Source organism: Perissodus microlepis, chromosome 14, assembly GCF_051167445.1.
Source record: "Perissodus microlepis isolate ML-2025 ecotype Zambia chromosome 14, ASM5116744v1, whole genome shotgun sequence".
Classification (NCBI taxonomy): domain Eukaryota; kingdom Metazoa; phylum Chordata; class Actinopteri; order Cichliformes; family Cichlidae; genus Perissodus; species Perissodus microlepis.
The window spans coordinates 17,788,425-17,801,430 of NC_140474.1; the positions used below are offsets into that span (position 1 = coordinate 17,788,425).

A 13,006-nucleotide genomic window follows, 5' to 3' on the forward strand; every position below is an offset into this window, starting at 1 on the left:
CTGAAAAATAAATAAGGGACACCTCGTGGCCAGGGCCGGGCAACCCAGTTGTCTTCACCCTTCCCAGTGTGGTAGCTCTTTTTTTTGTGTGTGAAATTATTTTTTAACCATTTGACTTGAATTTGATTTAAGCAGATGCATATTCTTTGTGACATGACCATATGGGAAACAAATGATCATTTAGCCATTTATTTTTAGCTCAAAATGACAACATTAACACAATAAAACAGGTCTCTTTCTTAAACAGAAGCCTGTCATGCTTAACTTTTGAGAATATAAGTAAATCTTTCTTTAAAAGAACTCTGTCCTGCTTAACTTAAAATTATATAAATTAATAGAAAGCAACAGAACGAAAAATATTCTTGTAACAGTGCACATATAGTGCATTTAGTACAGTTGGCTTCAGTTGAGGTATTATTTCAGCTTTTCTAATGCTAATCAGCTGCTCCTGTTTGTAAACCCACTTGTTCCCATGATTACGCATCTTAACTCATCATCATTATTCATCTATGTATTACTTTTATGTATTAGTGATCTATTTGTTGTAATCATCTATCCTTGCAGTTGTTTATTACACAAAATAAATTATATTATCACACTTCTGGCCACATAGCGCTGATATTCACTGCACATGCCCATATTAACCTTAACCAGAGGGTTTAAAAAAAACAAACCAGTGTTTACATACCATATCTGCTTCTGCCGTGGCCTGGTGGACAAAAAATTGGTTAAGGGTTCCCCGAGCTTTCACGCCCCTCATGTTCTTCATGTGCCCACCATTAGAAGCATGCCTGTGGAAAAAGTGCGCCGGCACACAGTGCAGTGCGCTTTATAGGTGTTATCGTGCACTTTTCCAGCCAGGTGTTTTCCTTTTCCCATTCCTCCCTGTACTTTTGCAGCCTTTTTTTCTTTCTCTGAGGGGAACAAACATTGCTGCTCTAATGCTGGGCTTACACTGTGCGATTTTTGGCCCATTTTGAGTCGATTTTTGAGTCGTGCGACCGATTTGGTGATCGGCCCGATTTTGGCCTTCATCGTGCATCGTGTAGTATACGTGGGGTAACGAGAAGCGATGAACACCTCACGACCAGCTCCCGATCATCAATCGCTCGTGAGCCGCTCACACTGCTCACGCGCAAACACGTAAACGTCGGTGAAAAAGACGGAGCAGCACGGCTGTGCAGCGTGTGATCTGGACACAAGCGATGGAGGCACAACTTGTAGAACTTTGGAAAGCTCATCCGAGCCTTTTCGATGTGGCATCACAAAATTATCACGACCACAACAACCGTGAAAATAGTTGGATTTACATTGCTGCTTAATCACAGCTGCCTGATCAATGTTTTTCATTAGCAATTTAGCAAAGTTGATGGTGGTGGTGTGTCTGTGTGAGTGAACGACAGAGAGAGAGAGCGACAGATTTTCTGTTATAACCTTCATTTTATGGAAGCACAGTGTGAGCACTCAGGTCGCATCAGAGCATCGGGCGGTATAGTGTGAGACCCTGCATCGTGACCTACCAACTTCTAACCCCTGCGAGTCAATCGTGCAGTTTGAGCAGGAGCTGAATAACGTGACTGAAAAAATCGCACAGTGTTTGCCCAGCTTTAGGTGTACTGTCATCCGAGACATGCACCGCAGTGTCGGCGTTTGTTTCCCTGTTGGCCATGCTTCTTGTTGTGGTCATCTGTTGTCTTCCGGTATTTTCTCCGCAAGCGACCTTTCCTCGACCAATGAGATAAGCGGTAATCTGAATTGTCATACTCGAATTGTCATAAGTGTGCTGTCAGCTCATTGGTCACAAAGCAGGAGAGGGGCTGGGAATTGTTTTCAAACAAAGCGTTAATTCCATAAACATTTATAGACTACTTTTGATTCTCACTGTATTACGGGACAAAGTGCGTCCCTTATTAGCTCAATACAGGACGTGTACTTTTGTTTCTAAATACAGGACGATTCCGTTTTTTAAGGGACGGTTGGCAACCCTACTGGATGTTAAACTCAATTGTTACACCTGGTAGAGCAGAACGCTGATCATTTTATTAAAGATGAAAGACTTTAGACAGTTTTTCAACTCTCAGTAATGCCATAGTGATCGTTTGATATATGGACCTGCAGCAGAGTTTAGGCCCAGAGACGGCTAGTGACGTCAGACTGAACGAACGGATTGAACCTCGACGCAGATGCGCTACAGCAGCAGAGGACTATGCTGGGTGCCACTCCTGTCAGATGAGAAGATCAAACTAAAGCTCCAGTCGTTTGTTGTTTGGCAAAAATGATAATTGTTGTCTGATCTGATGAGTTTGTTGGATGGTAGGGTCAGAATTTGGTGTAAACAACAGAAGCGTGGAGCCATCCTACCTTGTATCCACAATGGTGGTGTAGTGGTGTGGAGGCAGCTCTGAAGGCAAAATCACATACACACATAAAAACAAACATTGTGTAGGTTTTTATGAGCGTTCACTTAATTCTAGAATCAAACAGGTAGATGCAGCATCATTCCTTATAATTAAAGTCAATGCGCATCGCAGCATGATTGATGCATGGACAGAAACATAGACTGTAATCTGTCTGTTTCATTATAGGCAGAGGCCACCAAAAGAGGCTAAGCACATAAAATTAATCGTAGCAGCAGGATTATACAGTATATTATATAGACAGCCGGGTCAGTTGAGGAAAGGAAGTTAAAAGGATAGATGAGCAGAATGGGGGTTGAATGGCAGAGGAGAGATGGGTGAGTATAGAGGGAGGAATGGAGATGTGGAAGGAGATAGCCAAGCGTGGCGCGTGGCTGCCATGTCATCCTGTCATTAGCAGGTTGTTTGGGTCTTTAATTCATCATTCAGACCTTTATTGACTGGAGAGTGGGAGATCACTATCAGCAGGAGACGCTACAAAGTGTGTGTGTGTGAGAAAGAGAGACACTCAGTCACCAGCTGCTCTTCATTTCCTCGTGCCAAATAGATATCACATAAGATCATATAAACATATCACATGTAATGCCAAGGTCAAATTTTATTCGATGCTGTTTGATCCAAAAGAAAACAATCATATATGGTTTGCTAAGTTTCACCTTAGTGTTTCTATCAGGGTGGTTTTAGTCAGACAGCTGAGTATTAGTGATGTGTGACAGGCTCTTGATGACTGTGACAGGAGCTGACAGGACAGAAAACTCCACAGAGACCGGTCGACACTGATAACAAGTTGAGCACCGCAGGGGATCACTTGGCCTGTGTTTGTACTGTGGTGGATGGCGCATTGTTGGAGGACATGGGTTTATAAAGACGTGGCTTTTTTTGAAAGGGGGTGGTGGGGGGTAACATATGAGTGACTGCATTTTGTGTGTGTGGTCTCATGGGGAACCACATTAGACTAGCTTAGCCACCTGCTCTGTCAGTGGACATCTCCCTGCTCACTTACAAACTCATATATACATATACGCACACACCCCCAGGGACAGACTCGGGACATCTGGCTCAGAGTGTCACAATTTTCCTTTTCTTTCTTTTTTTTTTTTAACCTGTTGACCCCAGGCCGCCACAGGCATCAGCATCACATTTTGTCATTGTTGTAACGCCACATTTGGTGGTCTGCTGCCTTATAATCAACAAATTCACACAGAGGATGTTGCTGATCTATTTTTGTCATTTCTCATTATCCTCATTTCCACACTTTCTCGCTTTCAGTATGTCTCTTCATTTCTCTTGTTCTGTCTTTCTTTTCTGTCCTCCTCACTCATAGAGTTCTCTCTTTTTTTTTTTTTTGGTGCCTTAAGCTGGAGGGTATTAGTTATGCAAATATTGACGTGCAGTTTTGGCCTGCTAGCTATCAATTGAAATCAGCAAATCGATGGGTCTAATAGCTGCTCATTAGCCACTTGATACATTTCCAGGGCTAACATAAGAACCTGTCAGTGTTCCGTAATCGATACAGTCTAAAAGTATTACCCAACCAAGGCCCACACAGGACACCTTTTTTTAATAACCTAAGCTGCTTGTTTTGCTTTCAATCTGTAAGTAAAACAATAGGTCTGAGTCTGTGCTTCTGGTCCCGAGCAGGACAGGACAAAATATCTCATTAGCACCAACACCAATATTCCCATCCGCAAAGCAAAACGTCTTCCAGACAGTCAATTTGTGCCGACAATTTTAATAAGTAACCTTTTGGTTATTTATTTTTTTTCCTGTTGTTGTTATTTAGTCCAATTCCCAGTTATGCATCGGAGCAGCCTGTTGTTTGGGCCCGGAGAATCATACAGTAAAGACTTTGATGCAGCCAGGATGCTGCTGCTGAGAACAGGGCCAGACCGGAGCCCCTCTATCGCCCCCAGCACACACCCCTGCTAAGCTTAACTCAGCTGTTTGATGCCAAGCTTGGCGAGTGTGTGCCTGTGTGCGTGCATGCGATCATGTGTGCGTTTGCTCAGCTCAGGGGTTACATAAACAAGAGCAGTTAGCCTACAGGTAAGACCCACAGGAGACCAGCCGAGAGAGAGAGAGATGCAGCGGCAGTCTCTTACCTTGGCATTCCCTGGGTGTTGTCGCCATTGCTGGAGCTGGGTATTTACTAATGATGGGTGAGATGGAAAATTACTTTAAGGAGATAGTAAACAAAGTTGCTGTGTACACACACACACACACACACACACACACACACACACTGTCTGGATGTCCTCATACACGTGTGAGTGTGGTGCGTTAATACAGTTAAGCTGGCGGAGGCAAGCATCCGTGCGTGCGTTTTTGTGCATCCCCAAATGTATCTGGGGCTGCTGAAAAGAGATGGGGAGAATGTGGGCGGATGGGGGATTGGAGGCGGAGGCTGGCAGCTGGGCGTTTGGCCGCTGGTGCAGAGCTAGAGAAAGAGCGAGGAAGGGGATGATGGTGGGGGAGGGAGGGGGGGTGCAGCGGAGATAAATCATTAGAGAGCAGGTTATTGGAAATGCAGGGAGATAAAAGAGTGAAGAAGCCAGTAATTGCCTTAAAGATCAGACTACAAAGCATTACTTTGGATTTTACAAGGCCAGCCAGCAACAAAAGAGCAGTAATTTATGAGCTCAGTGTAAAAGAATAGCATAATTACATTAAAAATTAATGCTAATGAGGGCTAAAATGGGGAAGGTGGTTATTATGAAAGTTTGTATTCATCTTCCCTGGGTTGAATGATGGCTAGTGGCTTGATTAATGGCTTAATTTCTATCAATTAGCAGGCAAAAAAATCTCCACCGAGACAGGCCTAAATTGAGCATTGAATTACACATCTTTAGTGCGGTGCAGGGGGGCAGAGGAGAGAGAGGCGCATTATTGAAACCTGGGACACTGAGAGATGCTGTGATGTGCAAGCACGTGTACGTGCACATCTGAAAGTCGGGCATGGGATACAAAAGTTGGATAAATGTTTATCCAGACGTCTTGTAGGGATTTGAGTTTCCAGTACACAGGAAATAACTGTTGTGTCAAAAAATAAACCCGGATAAAATTTACTTTGTGTCAATTTGAATCTTTTTTTAAAATGCTTTATTTTTTTATTAAATATTAAAAATTATAATGGACTTTTTTTTTTATTAGGCAGATCACAAATACATGTATTGCTCTTCTCACATTATACTACCCATCATAAACACAGGAGCTCGGTTTGCCTTTGCTTTGGCCTATTGATTTTAATAAAATCATTAACCGACTTTAATTTCCCTGCCATATTCCAAAGATTTGCCGCAGTTTACAACAATGCAATTAAACAAGCATTTTGTTTTCCTTTTTTTAATTTTATTTAGAAAACAAGTGCTATGGTGCTTTGGCAGACACGCTAGGTCAGTCAGTTACTGGAATTAATCAGCAGCAGTAATATATTCAGCTCCGCTGTTCCTGATTGACAAACAGCAGACCGAAGTCAAGTATACAAAGACAATGCTGCCATAGCCCAGGGCTTCGACTCTCATGTGGGCATGTGTTGTTGAAGAGTCCCCTCTTCTGGCAGTGAAGCGCAACTGCTGCTTAGCGCTCTCGTCTTCAAGGCTGAAGGAGATGAGCGGAAATCTGCTTCCATTTGCTGGTTTGATTTTCTCTCCCCGTCTTTGGGTCTTAATCAATGAAGTGGACAAACAGCTATTTAGAGCGAACAATAGCCTATTGATTCTGAGCCACTCATCAGCACTGCTGTCTATCTAACTAATTTCAGTAATGAGACGGTAAGTTAGTTTTCTGACTCCTAAGAGCGAGCACACACACACACACACACACACACACACACACACACACACACACACACACACACGTGTGGATGTAATCATGCAAGGACACAAACGCATGCTGACATACATTGGTTTGTCACTATCCATTATTCAAATCTGCAGATGCATAAGAAAAGTTTATTGACTGATTTTTATTTCATTTCCTCGGTCAAAGTAATGGTTGGAGTGCATTTGAGAATCCAGACAGATGCCACAGAGAGATAAAGAAATAACTTAATTTAAAGCAGTGCATACTGCGCATTTAATTGTGTCTACTTTTGTTCCTTCTCCTTCCCGTCTCATTTTCTGCATCTGCTTTCTCTCTATCTGCTTTCACTTCATCCTCCTCTCATCGATGACAGAGACGCGTTCCTAATGCGGTGACAATCGAGTCGACCTGTTAAATTAATTTGCCAGATAATGTGTCAATATTAAATATCAACTTTGACCTTTCCAAGCTGCAGAGTGCGCTCACCCAGCTAGAGTATTGATTTTTGTCTGCCTCTGAGCTTGCTAGGCCCGCACTCAAAGTCCATTATTTTGGATTTTCTCATGAAATACATATCTTTTCCCGCTGACATCTGACAAACAGCATATGGAAGTCATTTTATCTACCAATAATGTGTTTGTCAAAAAGTCTGAGCTCTTAATGGATTCCTGCAGCGCGCACGGACAGCCCAGCAACAGACGGGCCTGCCAAGGAGATGCTAGCAGATATGGAGTGTGTGTATGTGTGCGGATACATGTCAGTGTGGCTGTTTGTGTGGTGATTGTTTATATAGGGCATTCATGCTCAAAGGACAATAGAGAAGGGGTAATTTAAAAAAAAAAAGCGAATTAATGTGCTGAATTAATTGTCGGCCAGTCACAGGCATTAGTTTTCATGCGAGCGCGCGGATGCTCGTGCAGCGAGCTGTGGTGTGATAGTGGTGTGAAGGACAGGCCACAGTCTTGAAGAGGATATTGGGCCAGTGTTCAGACTTCATCTAGCAGCCCAGTCAAGGTAATGACTATTTTTGGAGCTGCTGTGCAGTGCGTCTACGCTCGCATCTTCCCGCACAGGATGACAAGCTGATAGTCTGTCATATAGGAAGGCTTAATTCCACTTGTCACTCACTTGTCCAATTCTGCACTGCATTAAAATCAAAACCGAGTTTGTTTGAGTGCTATTATGAACTTTAATAGGGCGTGTGCGTGTGTATGTATGTGTGTGTGTTTGATAGCGTGTGATGCTTTGCTGTGAAAGCTGGAACAAATATTCATTTATTCATTAAACACCAGGGCCATGAATATCTGTTGTGACACCCTTTCTGTAGCTGCTAATGGATTGAATTAATTCCCGCTATTAGCTCCAAATGCACAAAGTGAGAGTGTGTGTGAGCGAGTGTGTAGTATGGACAGATTTACACTTGCAAGCCACAAGTGTAAGTATGTAAGTTTGCGAACACCTATGCATGCCGAAGCACTTGTATCCCGTTCTGTGTGTGTGTGTGTGTGTGTGTGTTCACATTTGTGTACTTCTTTTCACGACACAGCCTACATCAGTGCTGCAGAGAAACATGGATGTCTGCTGGATTGACAGATAGAGAGATGGGAGAGTGCAGGAGAGGACGGATGGATGGGGGAGAGAGGGATGAATATTGACTGATCGGTAGAAAGATTGACAGGCAGAGAATAATAGCGGCATTCAGACTTTCTCCTTTTTTTTCTTCTTCTTCTTTTTTTTCCTGTCGCTAACTTTCCCAGCACACCTATTTTTGCCCTCCTACGCTACAAAGACTGCTCTCGAATTCTTGAAATGATTTTATTATCTGATATGCAGAATCCTGGTGTGTTTATATCCAAGAGTAATTTATTGAAACCCTTTGTGTCTCTTTGTTTGATTGGACAAGCCCGAGCAAAATACTTTCTGATGCATGAAAACTGTATGAAACCTAATCACATTTAGTCTCCATAATGAAATTCCATTGCAATGAGTTTGTGTTCATATTTTTGATTATTTTAGAATGCATTATCTGAGTGTAATTCACTGTCTGGCTATTATCCTGTTAGTATTTTTTTTCCCCTGCTGGCTTTTGTAGGAACTCTTTGCCCTTGGCTAAGCCAAGGCTCCTTTTTTCATGGAGGCCAAGATTAAAATAGGGGAATATCAGATATTTGATATTGTATGTGTCAAAGGGCATTATAAAGAGCCATAGCCCAATCCACATGAAATCTGGTGCCTTTCAGAACATGACAAGGATTGGCTGACACACACGTGTGTGTCTGTGTACATGTGTGCACGTGCTTTTGTTCATATCTTCTGTGTTACATGTGTTTCAGAGGGAACTTCTCTGGAGGAGCAAGTGCGAAGGATAAAGGACATTGAGGCCATCGAGAGTGATTCTTTTGTTCCTCAGGCTTTCAAATCATCCAGGGATGAAATAAAGGTGCGTTCTGTCTGTCTTTCTCTCCCTGCCCCTCACTGTCTCTAGCTTTTCACTCCATCTCTTATTGAATTTCCCTCTCTGCAACGCTGTGCCGTCTGTCCAGAGACAGCCCAGACCAAATCAAACATTCCCATTCAGCGCCGTTTGTTCCGACCTGAGACGGTTTCATCAGACGCTCCACTGTTCCGCCGCCTCCAAAGCGGCAGCACCCACACAAAAGCCACAGCAGGCAACAGCCATCCTCTGTCTCCCTCTCTCTGTTTCTTTCTCCCCCCTCTGGTTGTGCAGATGCAGACAAAACACAGAAGTCATTATTGAAATGTTCGTGTCTCCAAAGGAGCAGGAATTTGATTTGTTGGGGCTCATGGCTCTTTTGAAAAGATAGGCGACAACATGTGACAGCAAGCCTGCACAGACTTTTGTGACATAGCTTGGTGAGTCTGACAAAGGTCAAGACCCGTGTGGTTGCAATTTGAAATGGACTGAGCCAGCGTGCTCTGGCACCAGGGGGCTGCACAGGTTGCACATGCAAAATATGCTTTGTTTTGAGCGCCTTTCACATAAATTTACCAGGATCAATTTTAAAAGATGAACTACAATATTTTATTTTATTTAAATTGATAAAGAAAATGTTTCTTTAATGAGTTGCGTTTTTAAGAACACTCAGGTTTTAGTTGTATTTTAGTTCAAGTTTAAACCAGCTCTTCTTTTGGGGCAATTTTGAGTCAAGTATTACTGATAGATCTTAATAATTCATATTATTTATGTGTATTTTGGCTATATATATATATATATACTGTTCTTTTAAATACACAGATAATTGACCCATTTAAACTATGTTGTCCCAAAATCTCCAAATATGTTTGCCCATAAGTGAAATGTATTTCGGCATATCTTCGCTCCCTCTTGTGAAGTGGATTTGGTATTTATAGTAGTCTATCTGTGAGTGGAGTTTATTAATGATATATAATTAACTGTTAATGAGGAGAACCCAGTGAAACCTTAAACATCTGGTCCCGTAGCTCATAAGAAATATTTCTCCCCTTTTAAGCAAGTTTCATTGAGTAAAAAATGTGAATTCAGCATATTGTTCCCGGGAAAATATAATGACTGCTTTTACGATCAGATATTTGGCACAGCATGGTGCTTATTAATCAGCATGTTTTAGATCTCGCTTGGATTTGTTTATCCTGCCAAATTATTGTGAAATGGATCTTTCCAGCTGAGTAATCCTTTGCTCTGAGACTGGTATTAGAAGTGTTTGAAACATGAATGGACTTTGCAACGCAAACATTTTGACATGTCATCTTAACAACAAGGACAATAGCTTTAAGTAAATGGATAGAGTCATTTTAAAATGTCACATTTCCTTCTATCAGCTTTGACTGTACAGATGAAAATCTAGTAGAGAGCCTCCGTCCTAATACGTGTACGTTATGTGTCTGTAACTGCAACAAAATTAACAACATGCGTGTGTTGTTGCTGTTTGACCGGCCAGGCTCACCTGTCACAAAGCTGTGTTTTAATATTTTTATATTTCCAGATTTTAAACTTCAGTAATCACCAGCGCAAAAAGAGCTTAATAGACCTATGTGGACTTGTCTTTCTGCTTATTTGATGCCTCACACAAGACACAAGCTGGCTGACATCCTCAGATGAATATATAAGATATCACACTGCCTTATTACATGCACAGATAAATGTATTGCATTCAGGATACAAGCTGATGCGTATCAGTACTCTGCTTTCCTCAGATATACTGCATTAGGCCAGGGTTTCACTGCCATCTGCTGGAGAAGTGACATATTGCATTTAATGATTGTTTTCTATCGCACAATTGTGCATATATAGTCTGTACATGTTCTGTATATTCAAATCTATATAGTGTTTTTTACATTGTTTGTAGGAATCCTGAAACTGCAGTTGTGAAAGTTTTTGTTTTAGTCCTCTGGACCTTTCTGGAACTTTTGTAATTCATTGAACTTTTTTTTTTTGTACACTCAGGCAAGTCTCTGTGCTCATTTTAAATTTTGTATGTGCGCTTTTGTGTATTCCTGTGAATACAGACTGAGCTGCCTGAGGTGAAGCAGGAGCCAGAGAGGGCATATTCGCAGGACGTCACACTTCCCACGTCAATAGTATACAGTGACACTGACACGCTTGCTCATCCAAGTGTAAGTTCTCACCAGGCAAACCCTTCTGCTGTTTTCCTCTGCTACAGTATGACCCACAAGCTGTCGTTCTTCTCCATAACAGCCAACTTTTTAACAGCCTCCGAGCCAGTGAGGAGTTTCTAATCCTGAGGCATCGCTGAAGTTGATCTTGTCATTTGTGTCGCTTGAATTTATCGATTTGTGGACAAACTTTGTAAAGTTTTTATGTTAAAAATGCTACTGCTGTCATCACCACTAGATACACCACTCCTGCATGTAGCAAGCAGGACACTGTGCTACAGCAGTTTAGTGCCGCCTTACATCACCTCCTCCTCCTCTTCTGCCGACCAACGATGAAAAACGAGAAGGAAAACTTTAAACTCCAATAACGCTCCCTGGGGCTTCCCAGTCATCTATCTCCACTGGGGAAACTAAGTTATGTACTGATGTATGCAGATAACCCCGGTCACACACACACACACCATCTTACATACACACACAGTGCCCCCCAGCCAAATCCGCACGCATACACACCCTTAGACAGGCTGATGTATGGTAGCAATATGCCCCAGGCGGGCCCCGGCCCCTGCTCCAGCTCCAGCTCTACTTCCAATTAGAACAGATGAGTCCCATTAGCCCAGCTCAGATACTGTCATCCCACACACACAGCCTCATTAGCACCGTGACACCAGCGCAGGGCCGACAGACAAGAACTCACTGGTGCTGAATCTAACACGGAGCCAACATGCAGTGCAGCTGTAAGCAGCGTAGGTTAGGAATGAAGGATTGGCATGCCCGGGGTTTGCGCTGCAATCTACATAATAATGGACACATCACCACATAGATGTACAGTATGTACACATAGTCAGCATGTCAACATTATCTCTCACCCTCACACAAACACATGCAGTGAATATAGAAATGATCTTCCAATTTTCCCCCTGTGTCTCAGCGCCTTGCTTCACAGCCTCGCAGTCATTATGTTACTTTGTAATAAACAGATGCCTTCATTCATCAGGCACTTGCAGCAGCAGTTTTTATACCCCACTTGCAATCAATATCATTACTGCTGGTGAAGTACTGAGGTGAATGCAAGTCGCATGCGTTGGTCTTTTCTATAACCAGGCTTTTACATCCACCTAGGCCTATGGGACAAGAAGAGAGTTACATGTTTTTTTTAAGTTTTTCTTATGTGCATTTAGGGCTGAGTAGATAGAAAAGGACTGATAAGATGTGTAAGGTACCCAAGACTTCACTTGTATTTCAGCATCATTAATCTGTCCTCATGGGTCTCAGCGAGCAGCACAGACTACTCCATGTCGTGCTCTCTTACTTACAGGGAAACTTAACTGATTTACTTCTGATTTATTTTCATTCAGGATGTAGGGTCACCTGGAGCTGGTCACTATGTTATGATTGATCAGTGGATTCTGGATTCTGTGGTGGCCAATCCATGTGTGAAAATTATTTCATGCATGTCCTTCACTAAATTCAGGTTTTCAGCTGATCTCATTTTATTTGGATGCGTGATGCTGCTCTATCCAGATCTAACCAACTGGAACAACCCCCGATCATAACACTGCCCCCTACAGGCATGTACAGTAGCCATGAGGCATGATATTTCTCTCCTTACCCCATGCACCCACCAATCTGGAAGCAGGAACATCTGGACTCATCCAACCATGTGACCTTTTTCTTTGCTGCAGAATCCAATCTTTATGCTTCATACCAAATCACAGTCTTAGCCTCACTGATAAGCGTGGGTTTTTTTAATACCACACAGCTGTTTAGTGAGTTTTCTTCACATGGCGTCTGTGGAAAAGTACTTACCTTCACCATTAAACATAGCTTTCTCAGATCATTAGATTTTTTAATGACTACATTTATTCTTTGAACAAGATAGTGAACAAGGTCATAACACAATTTTAGTAGTTTGGCATGTATCAAGAGATTTTTCAGTGTATGCTAGTGTCTTCCAACATGGTTGTTTAAGAGTGTTTAAAGTTCCTTCCTGCTTTCTTAGCTAAATCCAGGTGGAAGCTTTTTTGGCTAGATGTTGCATGTTGCAGTAGCCATAAAATATAACCTTTTTTTTTTTTTTTTTTTTAATTAAGCATATTTAGCTACATGGCAATGTGTTTCTTTTTTGTAGGGCTCTACATATTAGATATTAAATATTAGATTAGATACATAGA

At 42.1% G+C, this 13,006-nt stretch overlaps 1 protein-coding gene across 2 annotated transcripts in view; it reads left to right on the forward strand.

The window, feature by feature from the left end:
- rsrc1 (arginine/serine-rich coiled-coil 1) overlaps positions 1-13,006 on the forward strand; it is a 124,118-nt gene that overhangs the window by 109,886 nt on the left and 1,226 nt on the right. For both annotated transcript variants that reach the window (XM_084951365.1, XM_084951364.1), the window contains exons 8-9: positions 8,552-8,658; positions 10,725-10,832. In XM_084951365.1, coding sequence (XP_084807491.1) covers positions 8,552-8,658; positions 10,725-10,832 — 215 coding nt within the window. The remainder of the gene's footprint in view (positions 1-8,551; positions 8,659-10,724; positions 10,833-13,006) is intronic.